This window comes from Salminus brasiliensis, chromosome 5 (assembly GCF_030463535.1).
Source record: "Salminus brasiliensis chromosome 5, fSalBra1.hap2, whole genome shotgun sequence".
Classification (NCBI taxonomy): domain Eukaryota; kingdom Metazoa; phylum Chordata; class Actinopteri; order Characiformes; family Bryconidae; genus Salminus; species Salminus brasiliensis.
This window is the reverse complement of record NC_132882.1, coordinates 38,222,120-38,244,635: the sequence shown is the minus strand read 5'-3', so window position 1 is coordinate 38,244,635 and position 22,516 is coordinate 38,222,120. Positions and strand designations below refer to the sequence as shown.

General features: G+C 40.9%; 4 protein-coding genes across 5 annotated transcripts in view; 3 read left to right on the top strand and 1 right to left on the bottom strand.

The window, feature by feature from the left end:
• Positions 1 to 1,281, top strand: part of spidr (scaffold protein involved in DNA repair) — a 44,396-nt gene extending 43,115 nt beyond the window's left edge. Inside the window, exon 20 of the mRNA XM_072680251.1 lies at positions 745 to 1,281. Coding sequence (XP_072536352.1) covers positions 745 to 870 — 126 coding nt within the window. The 3' untranslated portion in view covers positions 871 to 1,281. The remainder of the gene's footprint in view (positions 1 to 744) is intronic.
• A 220-nt stretch (positions 1,282 to 1,501) lies between these two features.
• Positions 1,502 to 2,907, bottom strand: cebpd (CCAAT enhancer binding protein delta). Its single transcript, XM_072678986.1, has one exon. It carries the CDS (start codon positions 2,659 to 2,661, stop codon positions 1,846 to 1,848), a length of 816 nt encoding a protein of 271 aa, XP_072535087.1. The 5' UTR covers positions 2,662 to 2,907; the 3' UTR covers positions 1,502 to 1,845.
• A 2,076-nt stretch (positions 2,908 to 4,983) lies between these two features.
• On the top strand, positions 4,984 to 12,463 carry mcm4 (minichromosome maintenance complex component 4). 2 transcript variants are annotated; one of them, XM_072678984.1, is made up of 17 exons: positions 4,984 to 5,000; positions 5,526 to 5,595; positions 6,104 to 6,256; positions 6,473 to 6,603; positions 6,702 to 6,803; positions 6,954 to 7,049; positions 7,199 to 7,294; positions 7,699 to 7,837; positions 7,946 to 8,166; positions 8,266 to 8,386; positions 8,717 to 8,976; positions 9,560 to 9,925; positions 10,111 to 10,238; positions 10,908 to 11,115; positions 11,400 to 11,628; positions 11,884 to 12,017; positions 12,222 to 12,463. In XM_072678984.1, the coding sequence occupies exons 2-17, from the start codon at positions 5,538 to 5,540 to the stop codon at positions 12,312 to 12,314; spliced, it is 2,535 nt and encodes an 844-aa protein (XP_072535085.1). In that variant the 5' UTR covers positions 4,984 to 5,000; positions 5,526 to 5,537; the 3' UTR covers positions 12,315 to 12,463. The 2 variants fall into 2 exon arrangements, with proteins under 2 accessions (XP_072535085.1, XP_072535086.1); XM_072678985.1 differs by lacking the exon at positions 4,984 to 5,000 and having other exon boundaries at positions 5,346 to 5,595.
• A 2,679-nt stretch (positions 12,464 to 15,142) lies between these two features.
• On the top strand, positions 15,143 to 21,923 carry ube2v2 (ubiquitin-conjugating enzyme E2 variant 2). Its single transcript, XM_072680250.1, has 4 exons — positions 15,143 to 15,197; positions 16,721 to 16,869; positions 17,139 to 17,264; positions 20,450 to 21,923. The coding sequence occupies exons 1-4, from the start codon at positions 15,182 to 15,184 to the stop codon at positions 20,594 to 20,596; spliced, it is 438 nt and encodes a 145-aa protein (XP_072536351.1). The 5' UTR covers positions 15,143 to 15,181; the 3' UTR covers positions 20,597 to 21,923.
• The last annotated feature ends 593 nt before the right edge of the window (positions 21,924 to 22,516 follow it).

Here is a 22,516-nt window from a genome sequence, read left to right as displayed (position 1 = left end):
AGTAGGGACAATGTTGTTTGTAAACACTGCTCTGCCTGATACACTTATACCACTAACTAACCAAAGCTAACTTATCAGAGTCACTGCTGTGTTAGAAGTGGTTCTCCATGAGGAAAATTTGTCTTAATTCTTCTGGGGAAACTAACTCAAGAGTCAGTGTATGCTTTCTTTTTTGGTAATGTGTGATAGTGAGTAATGTTTAAGAAACATGCTTAAGAAAGTAAGAAAAGCTTAAGAAATATACCAGACCACAAAGTCAGACCACAAAACAAACCACAAATGGACCCTACTGAGACCACCTTCATCTCTTCATCTCTCACCTCATCTCTTGTGTTCACATAAAACATACATCATCAGCAGCTTGATACTAATTGAATCTCTGAAACAGCAGAGTACAATGCAGGTCTTTCAAATAACATGCTATGTGTGCATGCAAAGGTAAGCTTATGCAGCAACTGTGTGTGCATTTATGTAGATCATTGGTCATTTCCTTTATTTGAAACCACAAGTAGGACATGAGAACCCATGTATATTTAAAGGCCATTTCAATAATTGTGTTCAGAATCTTTCACCTGGCTGCTTGTTAAACTTAAGCATTCCCAAAACAAATGCAGACAAATCCTGATATTAATCCTTCACAGAACTGTTGTTTACTCTGCATTACACGAGTTGCTGTGCACTACAGTTGATAGCCCATTCATTTACAGGTACAAAAAAACTAATTGTGTTTTCTTTGTGTGACAGGCATATGAGGTGGAGACTGTGCTTAGGAAGGAGGTTGGCCCTCTGAGTGCATTCATTCATGTTATCAGCAGAAGATCTACTCCTTGGATGAGTTTGGAGGAGATCACTCTGACTCAACCTCATTAATACACCTGTGTCTGTATCTTGTCTCACAACATGGTCATCACAGCTACATTGAAATCTACATCCAAATGAGACCCTTCTGTGTTCTTGAGCTACCATCTTATGTTGCTAAAGTCTCTAGTTGTGTGGGCTGAATTAAATGATACAGCTGGCCATGGCAAGCAGCCCATCTGAAATACCTCACCATCACGTACCACTGAGCTGCTGCTTGTAGAAACAGAGGGTTGTTTTTGCTAGTACACTGAATATAAATAGCTTAAGGTTACCTACAGCTTTACAAATGTGCACTGTTCTAAAAGTACTTTCAGGGAAGGTAGTCTGGTATGTCTAAAATAACTTTCATAAGCACCTGATTATATTTGTAAAGTGTGTATTTTCGCCCCTTACACCTGAAATAAAAAAAAGTATATCCCGCCCAGCTTCCTTTGCTGTTTTTTGCCAGGTATTTACAGGTTTGACAATTATGGCTTGAACTACCCTGTAGTTTGAGGATTTATCCACAGAAGTTTCTACACGTCTAGGTTATGCTTTACTTTTAAATGTTTCATGGTTAGTGTTCTTGACATGGCCTGACGCCTACGCCCCTAATCACGCGCATGCGCACATTCAAATGAATAAGTTGTGAGATTGCACGTCATTTTATTACACGTTTATTAGACAATATTCCCACTTTTGTACAAACTATATAAAATTTTTCCAACATGCTCTGGCATTGATACAAAGTTCGGAATTATAAAACGTACCATAGCATATGAAGTTTTTGTAATAATTTAGAATAAAAAAAATATATTCACAAAAATAGACAAATCAAGGCAGCAACCGGAGAGAAGGCGATAACGACAGTTCTGTGCCGAAGTTCAAGACGGCGTAACTTAATGCACGTATGCTACAGAGTTAAAGTATATTCAAGTCACTTTTGAGGTATGTTTCCAACGGTTTGTTAAAAAAAAAAAACAACGAAGAGTCCAAAGTCTCGTGTCACCGGCTGTCAGTGCTCGACTCGGGCAGCTGCTTGAAGAAGGTGCGCAGGCTGGAGAGCTCGCGCGTGAGCTGCTCCACGTTCTTGCGCAGACGCTCGTTGTCGGCGCTTAGCTCCACCAGCTTCTGCTGCATCTCCAGGTTGCGCCGTTTCGCCTTGTCCCTGCTTTTACGCACGGCGATGTTGTTACGCTCGCGTCGCTGCCGGTACTCCGGGCTCAGCCTGTCCACAGATTTTTTGCTCCTGTCGCGCGACGCCCTGCGATGTTGCTGCTGCTGATGCGCTGGCTCCGGCGTGGCTGGTGGGGTGGCTGGCGGGGTGGGCGGCTGGCCCGTGTGCAGGCTTACAGACGTCTGCGCGCACGTCTCGATCTGCGAGGGCAGCGATGAAGATGCGTCTCCGTCGCTCCACTCGGTCTCCTGTTTGATGGGCGGCGGCGGGAACGCGCCCTTGCTGCCGTACTCAACTCGCTCGAAGTCCGCGTGCGCCGAACCCAGCTGGTAGAAGTCGCCCTTCTCCTGCTTCACAGCGCTGTTGAACAGGTCGGCGAACAGCTCGTCGTGGCAGAGCTCGAAACTGGGTGCAGAAGACATGGAGTCGATGTACACGCTGAAGTCGATGGCGCTCTCATCGTCGTAGATGGCCGGCGCGTTGCTCAGCTCCACCACGCCGCCGTCCTCGTCCTGGCGCGTCGCTTTACCCTCCGTAGCCGCGCCGTTCAGCTTGCTCTCGTAGAAGTTTGCGGGCTCCAGCGCCCAGCTCATGTTGCATGGCGGCGACACGCACTGCGAATCCGGACTGTATGTGTCACACATGGACGCAGCTGTAAACAACTGCGATTTCAGAAACGTTTACAGTGTTAAACCGGACGGGAGAACCACCCAAACTTCTACCACGGCTGGGCTTCTGCTGACCGACACGAAATCCGCGAGATCTACGATATGGCAGGCTTTTTGGTGGCTTGAGTTCCTGCCTGCTCTGCAACAGGTGTCTCTCTTTCACATGCACTCTCTCCCACACACACCCTAACACACTGACAACTCCTCGTTTGCTCTAAGGCGACCTCGTGAAGTCCAAGTGAATAAGTATGCACTGCTGCTTTACGTCAAAGCTTCGCCGCCCCCTTCTCCAAGCCAGTCACGACCGGCGCCGGACACGTGGTCCTCATCTCCCATTCGGAGGAGAGTAGGGTGGGTGTGTGGAACGCCCAGCACGATACTACGAGTAAACTTTAACGAGGGGCAACAAGTCTCAACCGCTCAAGTCAGTACCGTCAAATGTCAACGTTGTGCTGATGGCGTTGGCCCACATTTTTCTCCAGCGTGCTGTTCCATGTTAAAAGGCATATTTTCTGCAGCTACACGAGACAATGACAGTTATTCATACATGTTAGCGCGTGTGTAGATATTTACACAGGCCCTGCACCTCATATAAGTAAACAGTAAATGCTTATGTATCAAACTAACTACTTATTCTGAATTTGTACTTGCATGTAAATATGTTTTATTGGCATTTGCCTTAATATTTAATTTGTATTTCAACAACTTTATAATAATGCTTAATAATCATGGGAGAATGGTGGTTGGAAGTCCAATGCCCAAGTTTTCCCACCTAGGGAAAAACTAAATGTAGTGAAATTCAGTCGTTCTCATGTTAGTGTGTCGTTGCGCTGGGAACATGTGGATCCAGTCTTTTCCAGTCTGTACATGGCGACCCTCCATGTCATGACGGGCGCCATCTGGCGGACGCAGCGGGAATCTTGTTTTTTCCATTAACGTTCACGACGCACTTGTGATGGAATGGTTCCTCTTTTGGTGTTTTTTTTCCCCGACAGTGTGGCACTAATCCGAACCCAGAGCGATCTGTACTCTGGTTGAAGACGTGTCTGGGTTCCTTTGGAGAACGGGACGCGTGATAGCAGGGTGGACTGATGCTGAAGCGGATAACTGAACTGATCTACACACATAACCAGAGGTGGTAAACGCACTGAAGCTGACAACTGACCGTAAAGGCAGTCAGAGAGTTGTCATCAACAGAACAGAAGGAAATAAATGTGGACTAAATCGTAGTGTACAGATACCCAGCATTTCAACCATCATACATCCCGTCTTTCCAGGAATTGTGCTGCTCATTGCACTGTTTACAGCATGATGGTTAAATAACTGCAGTATTGAGGTGTATGTGTCGGGTGTCATTCTTTCTTTAGTATAACTAACTAGCTGGCTAGCTGTGCTGCTCTACTGGTACTCCTGCTCCTTCGTGATGAGGCCAAACTCCCTGAAAACTTGAATAAAAAAATCTCAATGAGTGCATTAATGTCGTATGTCTGCACGTACCCAACTAGGTTTTACAGATGAGTTTACAGAAATGTCCCTAAGCAAAATATTACATAAGACAATATAATAACGATGGTTTACAAGTGTTACGTGGTGCTTCCTCCCTGAAATGAGTTTTTACAGGGGGGAACGTATACATTGTCATCTTGGCAGGTGAAATAAAATGACAAATCAAATTAAACAGCGCGAATAAAGGAGAACTTCGTGGACTTCCAGTCACACTCAAGCAGGGTTCTCTGCCCCAGCGTTTGCAATAACGTTGGGACATTGTGCTCTGGGTTTTAACTCTAACTCGAGTGTGTCAGCTTAAGTATGAACACATCTACGCATGACATGTGTGCGTTGTTTAGCTCCTCGTTGTCTGGACTGTAATAAAGACATGTGTAGCACTACGCAGGTTTGAGATATCGTATTAAATTACAATCTGCCAATAATCCCTTTGGGCCGAGCCCCCGAGTGGCCACGGTCACGTGACAGCTCTTTGTCGTAGACCTTTGCCGCGAAAAATGTGGAACAAACCAACGAGACGATGAGCCGCCGTTTGTACGACTATTTAAAATTCAACGTTTTAGTCTCAGGCATGTACAAATAAAAGTATATTTTGCCATAAAAATCCCTTATAGGCATTTCCATAATTTGTTCTGAAAACATGTAATTTTTCTGAATACACATTTTAACAGCCGCAGCAACATTCACCCTCCATCTAAAATGGACCGGCGCAAAGCTGACTGGATTGGTCTGAATTTCCCCGCGAATTCGACGTCACACCAGCAGTTTCGCGCCATTCGGTGTGTATTTGGTAGGAAGCTTCCGCGGCGGTAAGTGCACATGTTCTTGTGTTAAGAAATGTAAACAAAAAAGCATTAACTAAAGCGAGTTTTGCCTCTTGTTTACTCGTGGCTTGGTGTGCAACGTGTGAGTGTGTGATTTAGGTTAAACACACGACGGTCTAATTACTAAATCCCACTAGTCCGTGCAGAATAGTAGGATGGTGCTGTTGAAGAAAAGTAGCTAATTTCCTATATATGGACGTGTCTAGCTTGCTGTCGTTAAAGCGTGGAGTAACTCGTACATACACAGACTGTCTTTAAAGAATATTCACACCTAAAATCATCTTCAGCTACCAGAGGTGGCAAATCCGGGTCCGCCAAAGTCATCCAGTGTGTTTCTCTATTCCAACTGTTGGGACGAAGTTCTGGATTTTTATTTTCTGTATCTAAATATATATATCTCTCGCCAGCTCTTTGTTTCACGTGGAGATGTTGAAGAAATCTGGTTTGCTAGTTTAACTGTTAAGTTGCTGTACCAGACTGTCCACTAATGAAAAGAAATGTGCATTTCAGTGAGTGTTCAAGATGTCTTCCCCATCCTCAAGCGCCCGCAAGCGTGGCAGGACCAGCAATCCTCCTACTCGTAAGTTACTTGATCTTTCATTGGAGTATGGCACAATGTTAGCTCAGCCAGAGTTACTGTGAAACGTGCATTTTTATTTTATTTTATTGTATTTATTTTTTACAATAAAATAAGCCGGTGCGTCGTTTAGCATATTTGATTTTTCCAATTATAGTGCTGTTAACTGACCGTTTAATTATCAGGCATCGTTGAGACTGTTGGACTGGAAAGTATTACATGCGTTAAAAAATTACACAGATCCCATAGACAAGCTCAGCCTACACAGACTGGCCTGAAATCAAGTGTTTCTGTCCCGTTTATGGTTGGGTGAGGTATTGGTGTTAGTGTTACCGTTTGTATGCCACATACTCTTGGTTCTAAGTATCATGTGAGTTGTAATGGTACTCAAGTATGTTGAGTAGACAGTCTCAGTGTGCAGGTGGCTATTTTGTAGTTTTATGTATCATATTGTTACCATATCTAGTATGTTTTACCTTTCGCTGTCCTTAAAGTGTATTTGTGTCTTTAGCTGGTAGCGAGGACCTGCTCACCCCCTCACCACGGCACCGTGAGCCCTCCACAGGAGAATTGCAGCCCATGCCGACATCGCCAGGCACGGACATGCAGAGCCCAGCTGTGCAAGACACTTCACTCTTCTCCAGCCCCATGCCACGACGCTCTGGTACTTTCCTCTTCCTGTTTTGTTGTGTGGGCTTTTTTTGTTTTTGTTTTTTAACCTCTGAGAGTGACTGCTAGTTTTGTCAAAGTATGCTTTCAAAAATAGTTGTATGCATGTCAGTATTTGGTGCAGTCAAGTTAAGACTGTGAAATCAAGTGTTCGACTGCTAATTATTTCCTAGTATGAACATAGGAATATTTATTGAAATGTTCCTACCAGTTCCACAGAGTGAAGTGGATATGAGCTCACCACTTATATATGATACACCAAGCCGTGGAACCCCAGCTCGCCAGAGACCTGACCTGGGTTCTGTCAGAAAGGCTCCACAAGTAGACCTCAACTCTGAGCCTGTGAGTGTTGATGGCTGGCTTTTTAATTGATTTATTTATTTTAAGTTTAATTGTGTTGAGTTATTAAAGGTTGAGTGTAAATTTGCTTCTCTTCCTAGCCATCTGGGGATGCCACAGTAGCCAGCGAACAGGCTGCTGGACAGAAACTTGTCATCTGGGGCACTGATGTCAATGTAGGAACCTGCAAGGAGAAGTTTCAGGTAACACCAAATCTGTTTAAAAGCATATATTGTACTTTTTGTTCTTACAGACATACACAGTACAAAACTGTCCTCTGCAGAAAATATTCTAAAGCAGCTCAAATTAAAAATCATTGCAGGAAACTCAAGGTTTTTTTTTTTTCTTTGTAGCGTTTTCTGCAGCGTTTCATTGACCCAGACTCCCGTGAGGATGAGAATGCAAGTCTGGATCTTAATGAGCCTCTCTACATGCAAAAACTGGATGAGGTGAGCAGAGTATTGGTTTCATATGTAGAAAAGTTAACTTGATGCACATGATGATTTGATAAATGACCCATATCTTCCTTAACATAATAAAACTAGCAAGGCTGTATTTTTGAGAAGAAAAACTTCACAGAGGTATGTGTGCTTTGCAGATCAGTGTTGTTGGGGAGCCTGTGTTGAATGTAAACTGTGGCCACGTTCAGACCTTTGATGCTGACCTTTACCGTCAACTCATCTCTTATCCGCAGGTAAGATGGGTTGGTTGGGGAGCTGTGTAGGGTTGTAGAGCTGGTGAAATCTGATCTTAGATCAGGGTTGCTCATTGAAACTTGTGGTGAAAATATGTGCAGTTCTAATAAACATCCCCCAAAAATCTTGACTTTCTGTACAAATTACATTTATTTTGAAGCATCAACATGGAGCGTGGGAGACGTGCACATTAGTTTGAAACAGAATAATTAAGAAAAAGTGTTTGTGTGGTATACCTAAATGCCATTTGTCATTCTGTTAATTTGGTAAACAAAATGGGCATGATAAAAATGTGCACCTGTTGAGGAGATTCATTATTGCCAGAAACCTGCGTGTAGTGACACTGAACAGATTCTAGCTTTACAGTAAAATGTTAACCTAGTTTTCATTTTCTTGTACATAGGAAGTAATCCCCACCTTTGATATGGCCGTGAATGAGCTTTTCTTTGATCGCTACCCTGATTCTGTCCTGGAGCACCAGATCCAAGTACGACCCTACAATGCCCTGAAAACTAGGAACATGCGCAGTCTTAATCCTGAAGGTGAGCAATCAGCATAGTTTGCTTATGCTTTTGGTGTAACTGTGAAGGATAAATGGCAAACATTGTCTGTTTTGCAGCAGCAATTTTACGTTACTTAATATCTCGTAGATATTGACCAGCTCATCACTATAAGTGGCATGGTGATCCGTACCTCCCAGCTGATCCCAGAAATGCAGGAAGCATTTTTTCGCTGCCAGGTGTGCGCGTTCACCACACGCATTGAGGTTGACAGAGGCCGAATTGCTGAGCCTGCGGTTTGTCGTAACTGCAACACCACACACAGCATGGCACTGGTGCACAACCGTTCTGTCTTCTCTGATAAACAAATGGTAAGTGTTCAGACTTTAGGCAATTGTACATCATTGCGTTCATGCATTTGCATTGCAGTTCATGCATTGTCATAAGGGTGTTTTTTTTTTAATTGGCAGATCAAACTTCAGGAGTCTCCAGAGGACATGCCAGCTGGTCAGACACCCCACACAACTGTGGTGTACGCTCACAACGACCTGGTGGACAAAGTGCAACCTGGAGATCGGGTCAACATCACGGGTGTGTTCTGTACCACTCTACCAGGGCATGTCTCACAAAGCATGTTCAGCTAGAATAGGGTTTATTGGTATACTATAAAGCAAATAATAGACTGATTTGCAGACATTAATTATTACTTGGAAAGGTCCACTTTCTGCAGGAATTTGGCCCCAATTGATCCTAGCACAGTTTACAATTTCCAGTTTTTAATGCAAATACATAAATGCCTGTTACTTCAGTCTCTTAAAATTCAAAAGCTTGGAATTCAGTTTTAGGAAACTAAATGAAGTGGCATAAAGCACTGAAAGTAAGGTTCATTCGGAGTTAACCTGTAAACATTTTCTTTCGCAGGTATCTACAGAGCAGCACCCATGCGTGTTAACCCACGGCAGAGCCAGGTGAAGTCCGTATACAAGACTCATATCGATGCAATCCACTTCCGTAAAACAGATGAACGTCGTCTGCATGGCCTGGATGAGGAAAATGAACAGAAGCTTTTTACAGAAGAGAGGGTAGCCACGCTCAAAGAGCTTGCTGCCAAGCCAGATGTCTATGAGCGGCTGTCTTCCGCCTTAGCACCAAGCATCTATGAGCATGAGGATATCAAAAAGGTGAGATTTATCCTTGGTCTGTAAATGTCACTTATACAGTGTTGCGTGCATTGTAATTATTGAGCAAATTTGTTTGCATCAAGAGCAAAAGAACCATGTTAGCTGATATGGTGGGGTAATATTACAGGATTATATCACACATGATTGCAGCATTCCTCAGTTCTGACCTGAACACTGTCTAGATACTGTGCATGCAAGGTATCTGAGAAACATTGATGGTCTGGAAAACATTTTCAGGGGGAAATTGTCTACGTTTCCTCTTCAATATTTTATTTACAGCTATAGGAAACATTTGGTATAAGTGATTTGTTGCTAAAGGGGTTTCTACAAGTTACAAATTCAAGGGTTTACTTGCTAGCCTGCTCTGTTTGTTTCCATGATGTGCTTAATGAAAGTGCAACTGTTTGATTAGTTTCGTTAGATTGTTCGTCTCCAAAGGGGTCACTTTATTGTAACTGTGTGAACGTGGTGCCTTTTTAATATAAAAAAAATGAAATGACTAGCACCGTGTGCGTGTGTGTGTGGTTTTTGTTTTGTTTTAAATTTGCTTGGTTTAGAATGTGGTACTGATTCTACTTTTTAGGGAATCCTGCTACAGCTATTTGGCGGCACACGAAAAGACTTTAGCCAGACAGGCCGTGGCAACTTCAGAGCTGAGGTCAACATCCTGCTGTGTGGTGACCCAGGCACCAGCAAGTCCCAGCTGCTACAGTATGTGTACAACCTAGTGCCACGTGGCCAGTACACCTCTGGCAAGGGCTCCAGTGCTGTGGGCCTCACAGCCTACGTAATGAAGGACCCAGAGACTCGGCAGCTGGTGCTGCAGACTGGTGCGCTGGTTCTCAGCGACAATGGCATCTGCTGCATCGACGAGTTTGACAAGATGAGTGACAGTACCCGCTCGGTGCTGCATGAAGTCATGGAGCAGCAAACCCTCTCGATTGCAAAGGCAAGGCCCTGTTAGTCCGTATTGTTGCTTTTTAAGTTGCCCAGGTTCTTTCTATTGCTGTGGTGGTTTTCAAGTGGTTTAGTAGAAGTAGTTTACGTGCAACTAAATGACCCTAACTTTAGGTTTGATCACACTGACTGCACTATTTGAGTCGCATGCTGAACTGTTTTTCTAATGTGGATTAGGCTGGGATCATTTGTCAGCTGAATGCACGGACCTCTATCCTAGCAGCAGCCAATCCTGTGGAGTCACAGTGGAACCCTAGGAAAACAACAATTGAGAATATCCAACTTCCCCACACACTCCTGTCCAGGTAAATTTGTGCTTTTAGAATACTTGCATGATTGTAATGGTCAAGTGGCCATACATACAAAAGTGTGCTTGAAATGTGTATATGAAAACCCTCAAGTATGTGTCTTGCGATTTCTTTTAGTTTTTTGTTTTGTTAATGACACCCACATGACAAAGCTGTCATTTTATTTGAGAATTTAATTTCTGGATGCTCTACCTAATCACCTCATCTTGATTTGCTTTAGTAGTCATTAAATGTGTTCTATGTATCGCTAATGTTTTGTATTTCTTTTTATTACTGTATAACGTGGGTTGATTCTCATTGTCCCCCAAAATATGATAAACCTACAGTACATGGAATTGTACACTTGTTACTGTGTCTGGTGCAACCGACACACTGCCCCCTTGTTATTAATGTAGCTTGAGAACCAGTTATGGCATTCAACACTGCATTCAACGTTTTTTATTTGCAGCACTCTGCATAAAGATTTAAGTCATCTTAAGAAAGAAAATGTACTTCAGCCAAAGTGGAGGAGCTGCTGGGGGTCAAAAATCTTGTCAGATTTTATTTTTTATTTAGGACTTAGCTGTGCTGTCTGCTTTCTTGTTTTTCCCCCCTTTTATTCCAACTGAGCTTTTTGACATCATGAACATGGCTAACATTCAGTTTCACGATTATTCTCTCAATCAGATTTGATTTGATCTTCTTGATGCTGGACCCTCAGGATGAGGCCTATGACAGGAGGCTTGCGCACCACCTGGTTTCTCTGTACTACCAGAGTGAGGAGCAGATAGAGGAGGAGAATCTGGACATGGCGGTCCTGAAGGACTACATTGCCTATGCCCGTACATACATCAACCCAAGACTTAGTGAAGAAGCAAGCCAAGCACTTATTGAGGTATGCACAAAGCAAATTAAGTAAAAGTAGTCATTTTTGTAATGAGACTATACCTTAATGGTACACTTCAGCCAGGAGTATGCCTTCAGGCTTACCTCCAAAATATGACCAAATATTTCTTATCTTTTGCGGTGTGTGTGTGTGTGTGTGGCGGTGTGTGTGGCGGTGTAGCCGGCCCCAAGGCTAAGCTGAGAGCCAGGATATGAATTATTAGTAGGAGCTCTCCGTTGCATTACTATTGTGCTTATGCCTTCTGAGTGTTGTAACTTCAATGTGCCCTCCAGGCCTATGTCGACATGAGGAAAATTGGTAGTGGAAGGGGCATGGTGTCTGCTTACCCACGACAACTGGAGTCCTTAATTCGGCTGGCTGAGGCTCACGCTAAAGTTCGCTTCTCGGACAAAGTGGAGACAATTGACGTAGAAGAGGCCAAGAGGCTCCACAGAGAGGCCCTTAAACAGTCTGCCACAGATCCCAGAACAGGCTTTGTGGATATCTCCATCCTAACTACAGGTATGGGTCATACCCTGCTGCAGTGGTTCTCAATCCTGAATTTTTGATTAGTTACTGATGTAATATGTATCTAATTAATGAGCCTTTCCTAGGCAAGGAAAGCAGTAACATGAGTAACAGTACTACAGAATTAAGATGCTAAACTTAAAATGTTTTACAAGGAGGACAGTAGTGTTTGCCCAGATAAAATAATTGCCATTTTCTGTATTGGAATGCTGTTATTTCTAAGTAGGTGTGTTTTAATTTTTTGTGTAGGTATGAGTGCCACAGCAAGAAAACGTAAAGAAGAAGTGGCTCTGGCTTTAAAGAAACTTATCCAGTTGAAGGGGAAAACGCCAGCCATGAAGTACCAACAGCTGTTTGATGATCTCCGTGGCCAGTCAGAGGCTGTAAGCATGTTCTGCTGTTTTTTAGTTCTTCTATTGGTAATATGATGTCTTTTGCTTCAGAAATAAAATTACAATGCAGTGGATTATACTGAGGTATACTGGTAACTGATTGTGTAATGTGCTTTGAAGGTAGAATGCTGCTAGAATAAAAATACCTGATACTGATCTACTATAATCTCATCAGCTTTCCCTTATTCATTCCAGGCCATCACCAAGGATATGTTTGATGAGGCACTCAGAGCACTCGCTGATGAGGACTACTTAACAGTCACAGGAAAGACTGTGCGTCTGCTGTAAATATTCAATAAATATAAATTCATGCTCTTTATGAACTGTTGTGAAATTTGATGTATTCTTCTGTCATCCTGTTGAACATTTAATGTTAATGTTAGTCACTTTAATTTGTATGAGGTTATGTTTGTTTGCAATTAAAACTTGTGGTTGTATTCACTGTTTACTTTCTTTCTTTACTGCTTGTTTGTTTAAATGTGTGGGAGTTTTTTTAGTTTTCATGAAAGTTTTACATTTTTCATGGCTCCTGTTTGAGTCCTCCAAAATAGATTATTTATTACCTCATGAACCTACATGTTATAGTCCACAATGACAAAAAAAGCAGAGGAGTTTTGTGTCATTAAAAATCAAGCATTGAAATATTTAATTCACATAAGTATTTAGACCCTTGTAATTTGTGTGATTTACACATCCATTAGATACAATTTGCACATTCATTAAATGTAATTAGATGCACATGCCTGACTATTATACAATCTCACAGTTGATAGTGTATCTTGGAGTGAAAAGTAAGCCATGAGGTTGAAAAATTGTCCAAAGACCTGCAAGACCGGTTGCTGTAAGGGAAGTATAGAAGAAACTATGCCAAAGAGCATGGAAGCCTTAATCCTTTGTTAATGGAAAAGGTTTGGAACCATCGTCAGTCTTGCTAGGTCTGGCTGCCCACCTGAGCTGAGAAAGCAGGCATTAAGGGCCCTGGTTAGACTGGTAAACCAAAAATCCAGATCCAGAGTTCCTTTGTGGAGATGGATGTACTCTACAGAAGGAACACCATATGTACAGGACTCAACCACTCAGGCCTTTATTGTAGTGTGACTAGATGGTAGCGATTTCTTAGTAAACAGAACACAAACTAAACAACACTCAACTTGAGCAGCAAAAGCAAAAATTGAGATTGTACTGTTTGGCCACAATTTCCAAACTGGGCAGTGAGCAGCACCTTAATACCATCCCTACAGTCAAACATTGGGATGGCAACATCATGCTGTGAGGAAGTTGTTCTCTAACATGGAGTAAGAGACTAGTCAGGTGAGAGTGAAGGATGGATGCAAAAATATACAAGTAAAAAAAAAAAGAAACTTTCTAGAGGGCTCTGGATCTCAGGCTGGGGCAAGGTATTTCAACAAGCCAAAGCAAAGTACTAAGAAAACCCAAGGGGTGGCCTCAGAAAAATAGTTGCAGGCCAGAGTTGTGGAGGAACCTGAATCCAAAAGAGCATCATCCAAAACCTCCCATCCATCCTGGCTGAGCTTGGGAGAAGCATCCAAACAAAGGTCAGCCAGGTTCGTGAATTATTTTCAAGTAGACTTGAAGCTGTCATTGTTTAAGTAAGTACAGAATTAAGGGTATGAATACTTACAGTATATAAAAAAGATTTTAATCTTGTGTTTTGTAATACATTTACAAAATGTATGTTTCAGGCTCATCTTCAAATGGATTCAGTTAATATTTTCTTATTTTCTTGAATCTATACACAATATTCCACAATGACAAAACAGATAATGTTCACATTAACCTTCACAATGATGAAAAATGTGAGCATAGTATGAGTATTTCAATAACTGCTGGGATTTCCACTCACATCTGTCTCTAGTGTTTAGAATGGTGCAAAACATTCTTAATGTGTTAACACTTGTGGTGAAAAGCATCTTAGAATGCATAGCATGTCAAACCTTGAGTCGGATTGGTGACAACAGCAGAAGACCATCCAAGAACAGAAAGCTAAGATTGCAGTGGACACAGGCTCACCACAATTTGACAACTGAAGAATGGAAAAAAAATTCTGTTGAATTCTAATTTCTGCTGAGGAACACAGACAGTAGATGGTAAATCCATGGACTCAATTGGCCATGTGTCGACAGTCCAGGGTGGTGAAGGTGGTGTAAAGTAGACAACGTATTTCTGACACACCCATTACTACCAATCAAGCATTGCATGAATGCCACAGCCTATTTGAGTATTGTTGCTGACCATGTGTATGCCTTAATGGCCGCAATTTGCCTATCTTCTATTGACTACTTCCCGCATGATAAAGCCTAATGGCCCAAATCACAGAACATAAGTTCAATGTTCCTCAGTGGCCTTCCCAGGAACTGTATCTGAACAGCCTAATTAATGTAATGGTTAATAGATAAGGTAATGTGTTTCAAAGACCACTGAAAATGTGCATTTTTGTCACTGAAAATAACTCCATCAGACTTCATAGCAACAGCCCTGTACCATTGTTGTCAATAAACATTGTCTTGGTATTCATGTATAGGATACTTTCTGAAATGGCTTTTGAGAGTGACTTTTTAGACTTAGGAGCCAGATTAAACAGTGGCTATTATATTGACGGCTATCAAACAGACTGTGAATGAATGATACACTGGCCACATAATTCAAGAATGCCTTGGGCCGGCTCTGAAATGAATGATATGAATGATCAGGGATTTGTTGCTCTTTGTCTCAAAGAAACATGTATTACTCAGGAAGACTACTGTCTTTTAAACGAGGCAACCTCCACAGGATGAGGCACAATATAACCATGCTTTAAAAACAACTGGTCTGAAAGCTAGAATGCTAATGGCAGATTAAACATGAACCAATTTAAATATATATATATATATATATATATATATATATATATATATATATATATATATAGGTGAGAACTGTCAATAGCAAACATCCCAAACACTGTCACCAGCCCGCTTTAAAATACCCTAAAAAAATGCATCTGTCTAGTTCAGTGACTAGCCACCTGTACTAACAGCTGGGTAGGTTTTCTTTGCTGGAATCACGCCCTGCCCTTCTCGGTGCAGTGGTGGTGACGTTTTAGTCAAGTGACATGATGTCATGATATCGTGCGCTTCTGGATTTGGCTGGTGAAGATGGCGGCCTCCTCAGGTTTGTCTCACAATATGTGAAATCGTAACTAATCTTTCGCACCAGAGTTTTCCTTTTGGGGGCAGTTACTTCACACACAATTCAGCAAAAACTGTACTGTTGGTGCGGCCACATGATACCTCATTTTTGTTTACTTAGTTCCTCCTGATAAGTGCGCCTTCCTGACATCAGTGTGAGCTGAGCTGGGAGGTTCGCGCTAGCCGCATTATCGTTAGCTGGCAGCGTTGATGGGTTGAATGTTTGGGGTGTTTTCGGCCCTTCTACAACTAGCCGCTACAATTATTAAAGTAAAAATGAATAAAAACACATAGGCGCACAAGCGTGGCGCCACAGGAGTTCAGCTTGCGGCCCGAACGGGAATGTTAAAACGTTGCAGACCGAATTGTCGTGCTAAAAACAAGCTCGGTGGCTAACGGAGTTAGCTGGCTAGCTGGCTAAGCTAGTTCTATCAAACGCGTAATGTGTTGGGCGGGTAGCGGTGAGCACGGAAAGCACAGCACCGGTCCTACAGTGAAATTACATACTAGTTAGCTTTCTGATTTTGATGTCCCTAGTCCATCCGTTGACACAACCTCTGCTTCCCACAGAAACCAGCTGCTGGTCTACTCTGCTGGATGGTGAATTCTGTTAGCCTGCTAGCTAGCGTGTGTGTTTTGTTGTCTAACATGGCTAGCTTTGCTAGCTCCGATCTGGCCATGCTGTTCACTGCTTTTGTAGCGAGGAGACATGAACAGGTTTTTGCATCTTAATTTAACTAGCTAGTATCTCTACATAGGATGGGTCTGCAGAACTTTATATTTTTTCATTAATGTACCGAGCTTACCAGCTAGCTAGTTCATTTCGGCCCTTCGGTGTTCGTGCCAACGCACAAGTAAGCATACAGATTACTTGACGTTAGCTATCAAAAATTGAGGAAGTGAGAGCTGGTAAGGGTACCTTTCATTCAGAGACTTGACTGTTTAGTTACTACCAAAACAAGTGCGATTGCATTCAGGTCATGTTTTGAACCCTAGAGCGGGCTGTTCGTCGTAAGTTACTTTCTTCCATAAACCACTCCACCACACCTTCATTCAGCGCGAACATGCATCACCCAGCGCTTTTGACTAGCTAGTTAGTTAGATTCCTTCACGCCACTATGGTTTCTGTATTGCACCAGCAGCTTGGTGCAATACAGAACGGTTGGTGGGCTGTGCCCACTGTCCAGCAAGTACTGTAGATTTATTTAATCTATTTTTCAACTTACACATTTCGTTTCTGCGTTACATTTCTAAAACTAGAAAAATTGGCTCTTCCTCTAGGAGTGAACATTTGATTTTGTTTGAACTACAATGTTATTTCTAATTTTAAGTTGAAAATGAGCAGTGTAATGCTTTTGCACCAGTACAGAATATTCATTGTCAAACCGTTTTTATTTTAGAGAATCAGTTAAGACTGTTAGCTATCACTTTTATGGTACAGTATTCTGATTTTGTCCTCCTATTGGCTTATACTATGTATGTATTTACATTGTGTTGCTTTTACAGGAGTTAAAGTTCCACGCAATTTTCGTTTGTTGGAGGAGCTGGAAGAGGGACAGAAGGGTGTTGGCGATGGCACAGTAAGCTGGGGTCTGGAGGATGACGAGGACATGACTTTAACACGGTGGACAGGAATGATCATTGGACCTGCGCGAGTAAGCATGACTTTGTAAACCTGTTTCATGCCATGCATTTAAACAAATAGCCCATCAGATGTGAGACATGGTGATTTGTGTAATGATTCTTGGGTGCTTTTATAGCAGAAATGCCTCTTGTCCTTTTGAGTATGGCCATACACTATTTGTTGAAGCCTCTCTTTGGGAAATTCTTGAAAGTTTGGGAATTGATAATGCTTTTGCAGTTTTGTTCAAAGATTTGTGCAAATATTCTGTGCCTGAAATGTTCTTTTGTTTGTTTTGTTTAGACTAATTATGAAAACAGGATATACAGCCTGAAAGTGGAGTGTGGACCTAAATATCCAGAAGTACCACCAACTGTTAGATTTGTAACAAAAATTAGCATGAATGGAATAAATAATTCCAATGGGATGGTGAGTACTTCTTAGATTTCATAAATATTTAAAGCCATTTTTTTGCACATGGCTTAATCTTTGTTCTGAACAACAGAGAGTGAAGTTGCCCTGGGCAGAGTTTGTAGTAGCTGGGAAACTGTTTTGGGCATATAAACTGAATACTTCTTACTTAAATACTGAATATGTTGGAGGGTTTGCACAAAGTCAGTCATTGGCATAATTTTTGAAGGTTAGACTTTATGCTTTAACTCAGTGGGTTTAACAAACATATTACTCTAATCCTGTAGGAATTAGACATTTTTACAGTTCCTTCATTTCTACAGGCTCAAAAACATTTCAGTAAACTGTGCCAGGTGCGCCCCGTTCCCTCATTGTTTTTCTGACAAACTAAGGAGATAAAAAGGAGTTAATTCAAAGTGCGAGTAAAGTCCACCATAAGGCTAAAAAACAAAAACCTATTAGTTGTTATAGAAACATTTGGAGTGGCCAAATCAACCATTTATATTCTTATTAAGGATGAATACACTTGTGAGCTCAGCAAGACCTGACAAAAAAACTGGAAGATCATGAAAGACAACTGAATGACATTTTTGCAGAATTCTTTCCTTAGTAAAGAAAATCCTCCTCATATCTTTTTAAATCAAGAACACTACTGAAACATTAGGTGTGTCTCTGTCAGAGTTTACAGTTAGGTGAGACTTTTATGAAAGTAAATACAGAGGCTTTTCTTCAAGAAGCAAACCACACTGGAACAGAAATAAAAGGTGAATTAACTGAAAACATACCACATAGTCTGTCAAACATGGTGGAGACATCTTTATGACATGGGCATCAATGGCTGTCTGTGGTTACTGTTGTAAATTAAAAAGCTGTGATTTTTTTATGTATTATTTTTTTACTTCAAATGAAATTTGACCAATTTAAACCTAATAATTAAGCTGATAATAATTAAAATCTACACCTTTAGCAACTTAATGAATTTTAAATCTGTTTAAGTGATATACAATGGCATAATTATGAAGACTGTTCAAACACTAATAAAACGGACTATAAAGCTCTGACCAGTTAATCTCTATTTTTATTGGCCATCTAGCTTTGTTGTTTTGGGATGCTCATTTGTATTAAATATTGTTTTTTTTTTTTGTTTTTTTTTAAATAGGTGTTCCAGCTCTTAACTAGCATTTAATACCATGGGCATTTTGTTATATTCTGTAGTGCTGCAATTTGTTGTTCAGAAAAACTGGTTTGGAAAAGATTCACAGTATTCTAGCCTTTTTTTTGTCAGACAGTTTTCAGCAAATGTGTAATACAGCCACTAAATTCCTTAAAAAAAGAAATCCTAACTCCGAACTTAACCTGACGCTTAACTGCTGATGTAGTGGATAAAATATACTATTTTCTTCCGTGTTAAGCCGCAGTCACACTAGACATTTTCATTTCCATTAATGCCTAGATACTGGTGGGAGCAGTTCTACACACTTAATCATAGCAAAATGTGTAGAACTATTGTGCTTGACATTGGTGGAGTAATTTGCATGAGCAGCTGCCCTTAGCTTGGTGCTACATCAGCTGTTAGTGAAAATAGTGGGGCGTTATAATTAAACTTGTGTAGCTCTGCTCAGCCAAGGAACTGACTTGGCGTTTTGAATGCGATCTAACTTGATCACCACAAACAATATAATACAGAAGTGAGTGTAATTAATGCTAGATAATGAAATACTTGTTAGGATACATTTCGCCACAATTGGCTTTAGTATAAACTGTGTACTGTTATGGTCAGTGGTTTATTTAAATTTCTTTTCTGGAGCGAGTTAGTATACAACCTGCATAAGTATCAAAAAAAGAAACAGCTGAAACTTCTGAAATTGAACTTGCCAGGACCCCTGGACTCCCTGTTATTGATCATGATTGATTACAGTGCCCACCTAAGAGTTTCACGGTAATTTTGCCCACTGTACTGTGTGTTGGCCAAAGAGCTCACAGCAGGTCTGAAAAGGATGATCTTTGATTTACACAAGTCAGTGAATGTCTCTTGAAGCCGTTTCTAAACAACTGCAGTTTCCAGATCAGTTCAAACAACATGCGTAAGTACAGGGTCTTGAGAGGTGTAGCCACTTTGCCACAGTCTGAAAGAAGACCCAAACTGTCACTCTCACCTGAGACAAGATAAGTTAAGGTGGTTAGGGACAACCCAAGAGCCACCAAGGCACAGTTCTGCCTTGAACTGGAAGTTGCTGGAACACCAGTGTCGTTGTCTGACATTCAAGCGAGTTTTTTCTAGCGAGAGGCTGCCCTCCAAAAAGGAAGCTCCTGGTCTAATATTGTTCAAGCGTCACCACAGTATACAACTGACCACAGAAGCAAAAAAAGCCTTCTGGAGGAAAGATTTATGATCAGATGAGACAGTAGTGTGTAATAAACATCTGACCATGACTGTATATAATTTATATGATATATTCACCTTTTCTCAGCTGAGGGGGTAATGTAGCAGTTAGCATGCTAGCTGGCTCTACCTGAACAGTAAAATCACAAAGATAATGGTCTTCCAACTGACCTTATATTTTATTTATTTATTTATTTATTTTTAGAGACAGTAGGGAGAAATGGTTGCGTTTATCCAAAGCTACAAGCGTTCTCTGTTTTGGGTCTTCAGGGCTGGGCCATGCCTTCAGAGGTCAGTTCAGCCAGTGTAGGCATTGTTTGTGTAAATGAATTTGTCAAAGTTAACTCTGTTTCACACCAGAAAATGCACATCACAGTGAGAATCCCATAATCATGAATTTAATTCTCTCTCAAATTCGTCAACATAACCTTTGTGTGACTGCGGCTTTTGTGAGATATTGGTGAGATGAGCACGGAAGTTCTTCTCGCTTTCAGGATACATCAGCAGAACATTTTCTTGTCTTGAACCAGGAAATCTCCCTTTAGGGACTTTTGTGGCAGAGTTGCAGGAGACGTGTAGGCATGTTTACAGTTACATGTTTACAACAGATGTAGTGATGGCTACATTCTTCATTTCATTGAACAAAAAAAAAAATTTTAGCAATAAGGATTTGAATTTTGTTGTATTAGACTACAGGTGTAAATGTGGTGGGGTGTTTTATTTTGTTTTTTTTGGTTTGTTTCTTTTTCTCCCCTCTCTTCTGTCTCGCTCTTTGACTGTTGACAATGTCTCAATTGGTTCTTTCCTCCTTTTGTTTCAGGTGGATGCACGTAGCATACCAATTCTAGCGAAATGGCAAAATTCTTATAGCATTAAAGTCGTTCTTCAAGAGCTAAGGCGTCTGATGATGTCCAAAGAGAATATGAAGCTTCCTCAACCGCCAGAAGGACAGACATACAGCAATTAATTGTAAATGATTGTTTTTGACCCTCTGTCTTAAACCTTACTCTTCTAGAAATGTCTCGTAAGTCATCAGAAAAAAAAGGTGAGAAATTTGACTCACTCCACACATGAACAGACAGCACTGCAGGGACAGGATTGGACATTTCTAATAGCTTAGCTTCTCAGAAAAAACTATTGTGAGGCTCTGTATGAAATTCTGTTTTAAGATTGAGTGCACAAATCTTTCTCCTCCAATGTTACATTGACCATAACCTTTTTTTCTTTCTTTTTTTTTTGTAAGCAAAAATGGCATAGCAGAAATGCAAGATCTATTCTTTTTAAGGTTAAGATGACTGGACACCAAAACTAAATTTAAGATATGACAGCATGCTTAAGAAAACCTACGAAGAGTTTGTAGGAAAAAAGAAAACAAGCTGTTTAATAAGTTGTCAGTTGGCTGAATTTATTGGGTGTGTTGGAACCTCTCACTGGCGATTATAAGGTTACTGAAGTGTGCCTGTAGTCTACCTGTAGTATCAGAAAGGGAGGGAAGGGACTGGCCTTTTTTTTTTTTTTTTTTTTTTTTTTTTTTTTAATATAAATATAAATCTCTATTTGACACAATAGCAGTTTGTTTCAGTGTGGTATGTAACAGATGCTCCATTCTGTTTTAAAGCAACCCATGCGTTTAACTCCATGGACTGTCCGGTGCATTAAAAGTGACTCCAACATTTAGATTTTCTCTCTCTCACAAACACATGTGCTCACTATATGTACACACGTTGCTAGTTGAACCTCTGAAAATCGGAGGATTTTCTGCGGTATGCCTTCAGGCCCTGATGTGATTCTTCAGATTATTCTCACTCAAGTCTATACACCCGCACTGTATTGTATTGATAAGAATGAACTGTTGTTCCCCACTTTGTTATAACTGCTGCAGGTGTTTTGTGTAATAAATTGTGATTATCCCATGTAACACCTAAGCAAGCCCTTGCTAAACCTTAGTAATCTGCTTAATTTAGTAATGAGCCTAAATTTTGAGTCATCTGGAAAAGGAACACTGTAATAATTAGTTAGTAATAATTAGTCACTCATCAACACACTGATGAGTGAAGTTATTGGGCAAAATGTGGTTTTGTCCTAGGGATCTCTGAATTTCAGAACCACTTAATCACTTAAGTCATTTTGCAAATGTCCTCGATTAACACAATTCTCATTAATGCATCTCATAAAGCATTCTGGTCCCTTTTTTTTTTCTCTCTCTTTTTTTTAAGATATATATATTCTGATTATGTTGACTTTGTGACACGGGCTGTATTCAGGATAATAAATCAAATATTGTGGAACACAGACTGATCTCTTGTGTTGTTGTTTTTAAGTCTTAGACTTTGAGCTTAGAGCTTTCGTCTTGGTTGTTGTAAAGTTAACACATTTAACATGAGTTTTTAGGGCAGTGCTGTACACACACAACATTGTGTGTAATTTACTGGTTTGTTGTAAGTGGATTATTATGTCAATAGTGTGTTTTTAAGGAGCTTACCAGAAAACCTACACGCGTCTTACATTGTCAATCGTGTTAACAGTCTTGGTATTGTGAAAATAGTGGTAAATTTGGGAGGATTTTTCGCCCCTCTATTTTGCCTTATGATTCTCTCCGCAATGAATGGATTTTAAAAACACATTTCAGACCAAGAATAGCTTTCAAAAACATTTAGCATCATAGCATCAACCCACTCTTGATTGCAGCTTGTAAAAGCTTGTTGAAGACTTTCCATGAATGGCGTACAATGTGTGTATTAAATACACGCTCTCTCTTTCAGGGGAGAAGCCATCACCACTTCTTGTCTGTTTCTACATCTTGTCTTCTGCAGACATGTACTACTTCCCTGGTATGGTGGGGAAAGCTCAAAAAATTATCTCAGCATGCCATTTTCCATCAGCGACC

Coding starts and splice junctions, on each gene's coding strand:
- cebpd (XM_072678986.1), bottom strand. CDS start 2,661: ATGTGTGACACATACAGTCCGGATTCGCAGTGCGTGTCGCCGCCATGC.
- mcm4 (XM_072678984.1), top strand. CDS start 5,538: ATGTCTTCCCCATCCTCAAGCGCCCGCAAGCGTGGCAGGACCAGCAAT. Junction 7,838..7,945: donor GCGCAGTCTTAATCCTGAAG/GTGAGCAATCAG, acceptor AATATCTCGTAG/ATATTGACCAGCTCATCACT. Junction 12,018..12,221: donor TCCGTGGCCAGTCAGAGGCT/GTAAGCATGTTC, acceptor TATTCATTCCAG/GCCATCACCAAGGATATGTT.
- ube2v2 (XM_072680250.1), top strand. Junction 16,870..17,138: donor TGATCATTGGACCTGCGCGA/GTAAGCATGACT, acceptor TGTTTTGTTTAG/ACTAATTATGAAAACAGGAT. Junction 17,265..20,449: donor TAAATAATTCCAATGGGATG/GTGAGTACTTCT, acceptor CTTTTGTTTCAG/GTGGATGCACGTAGCATACC.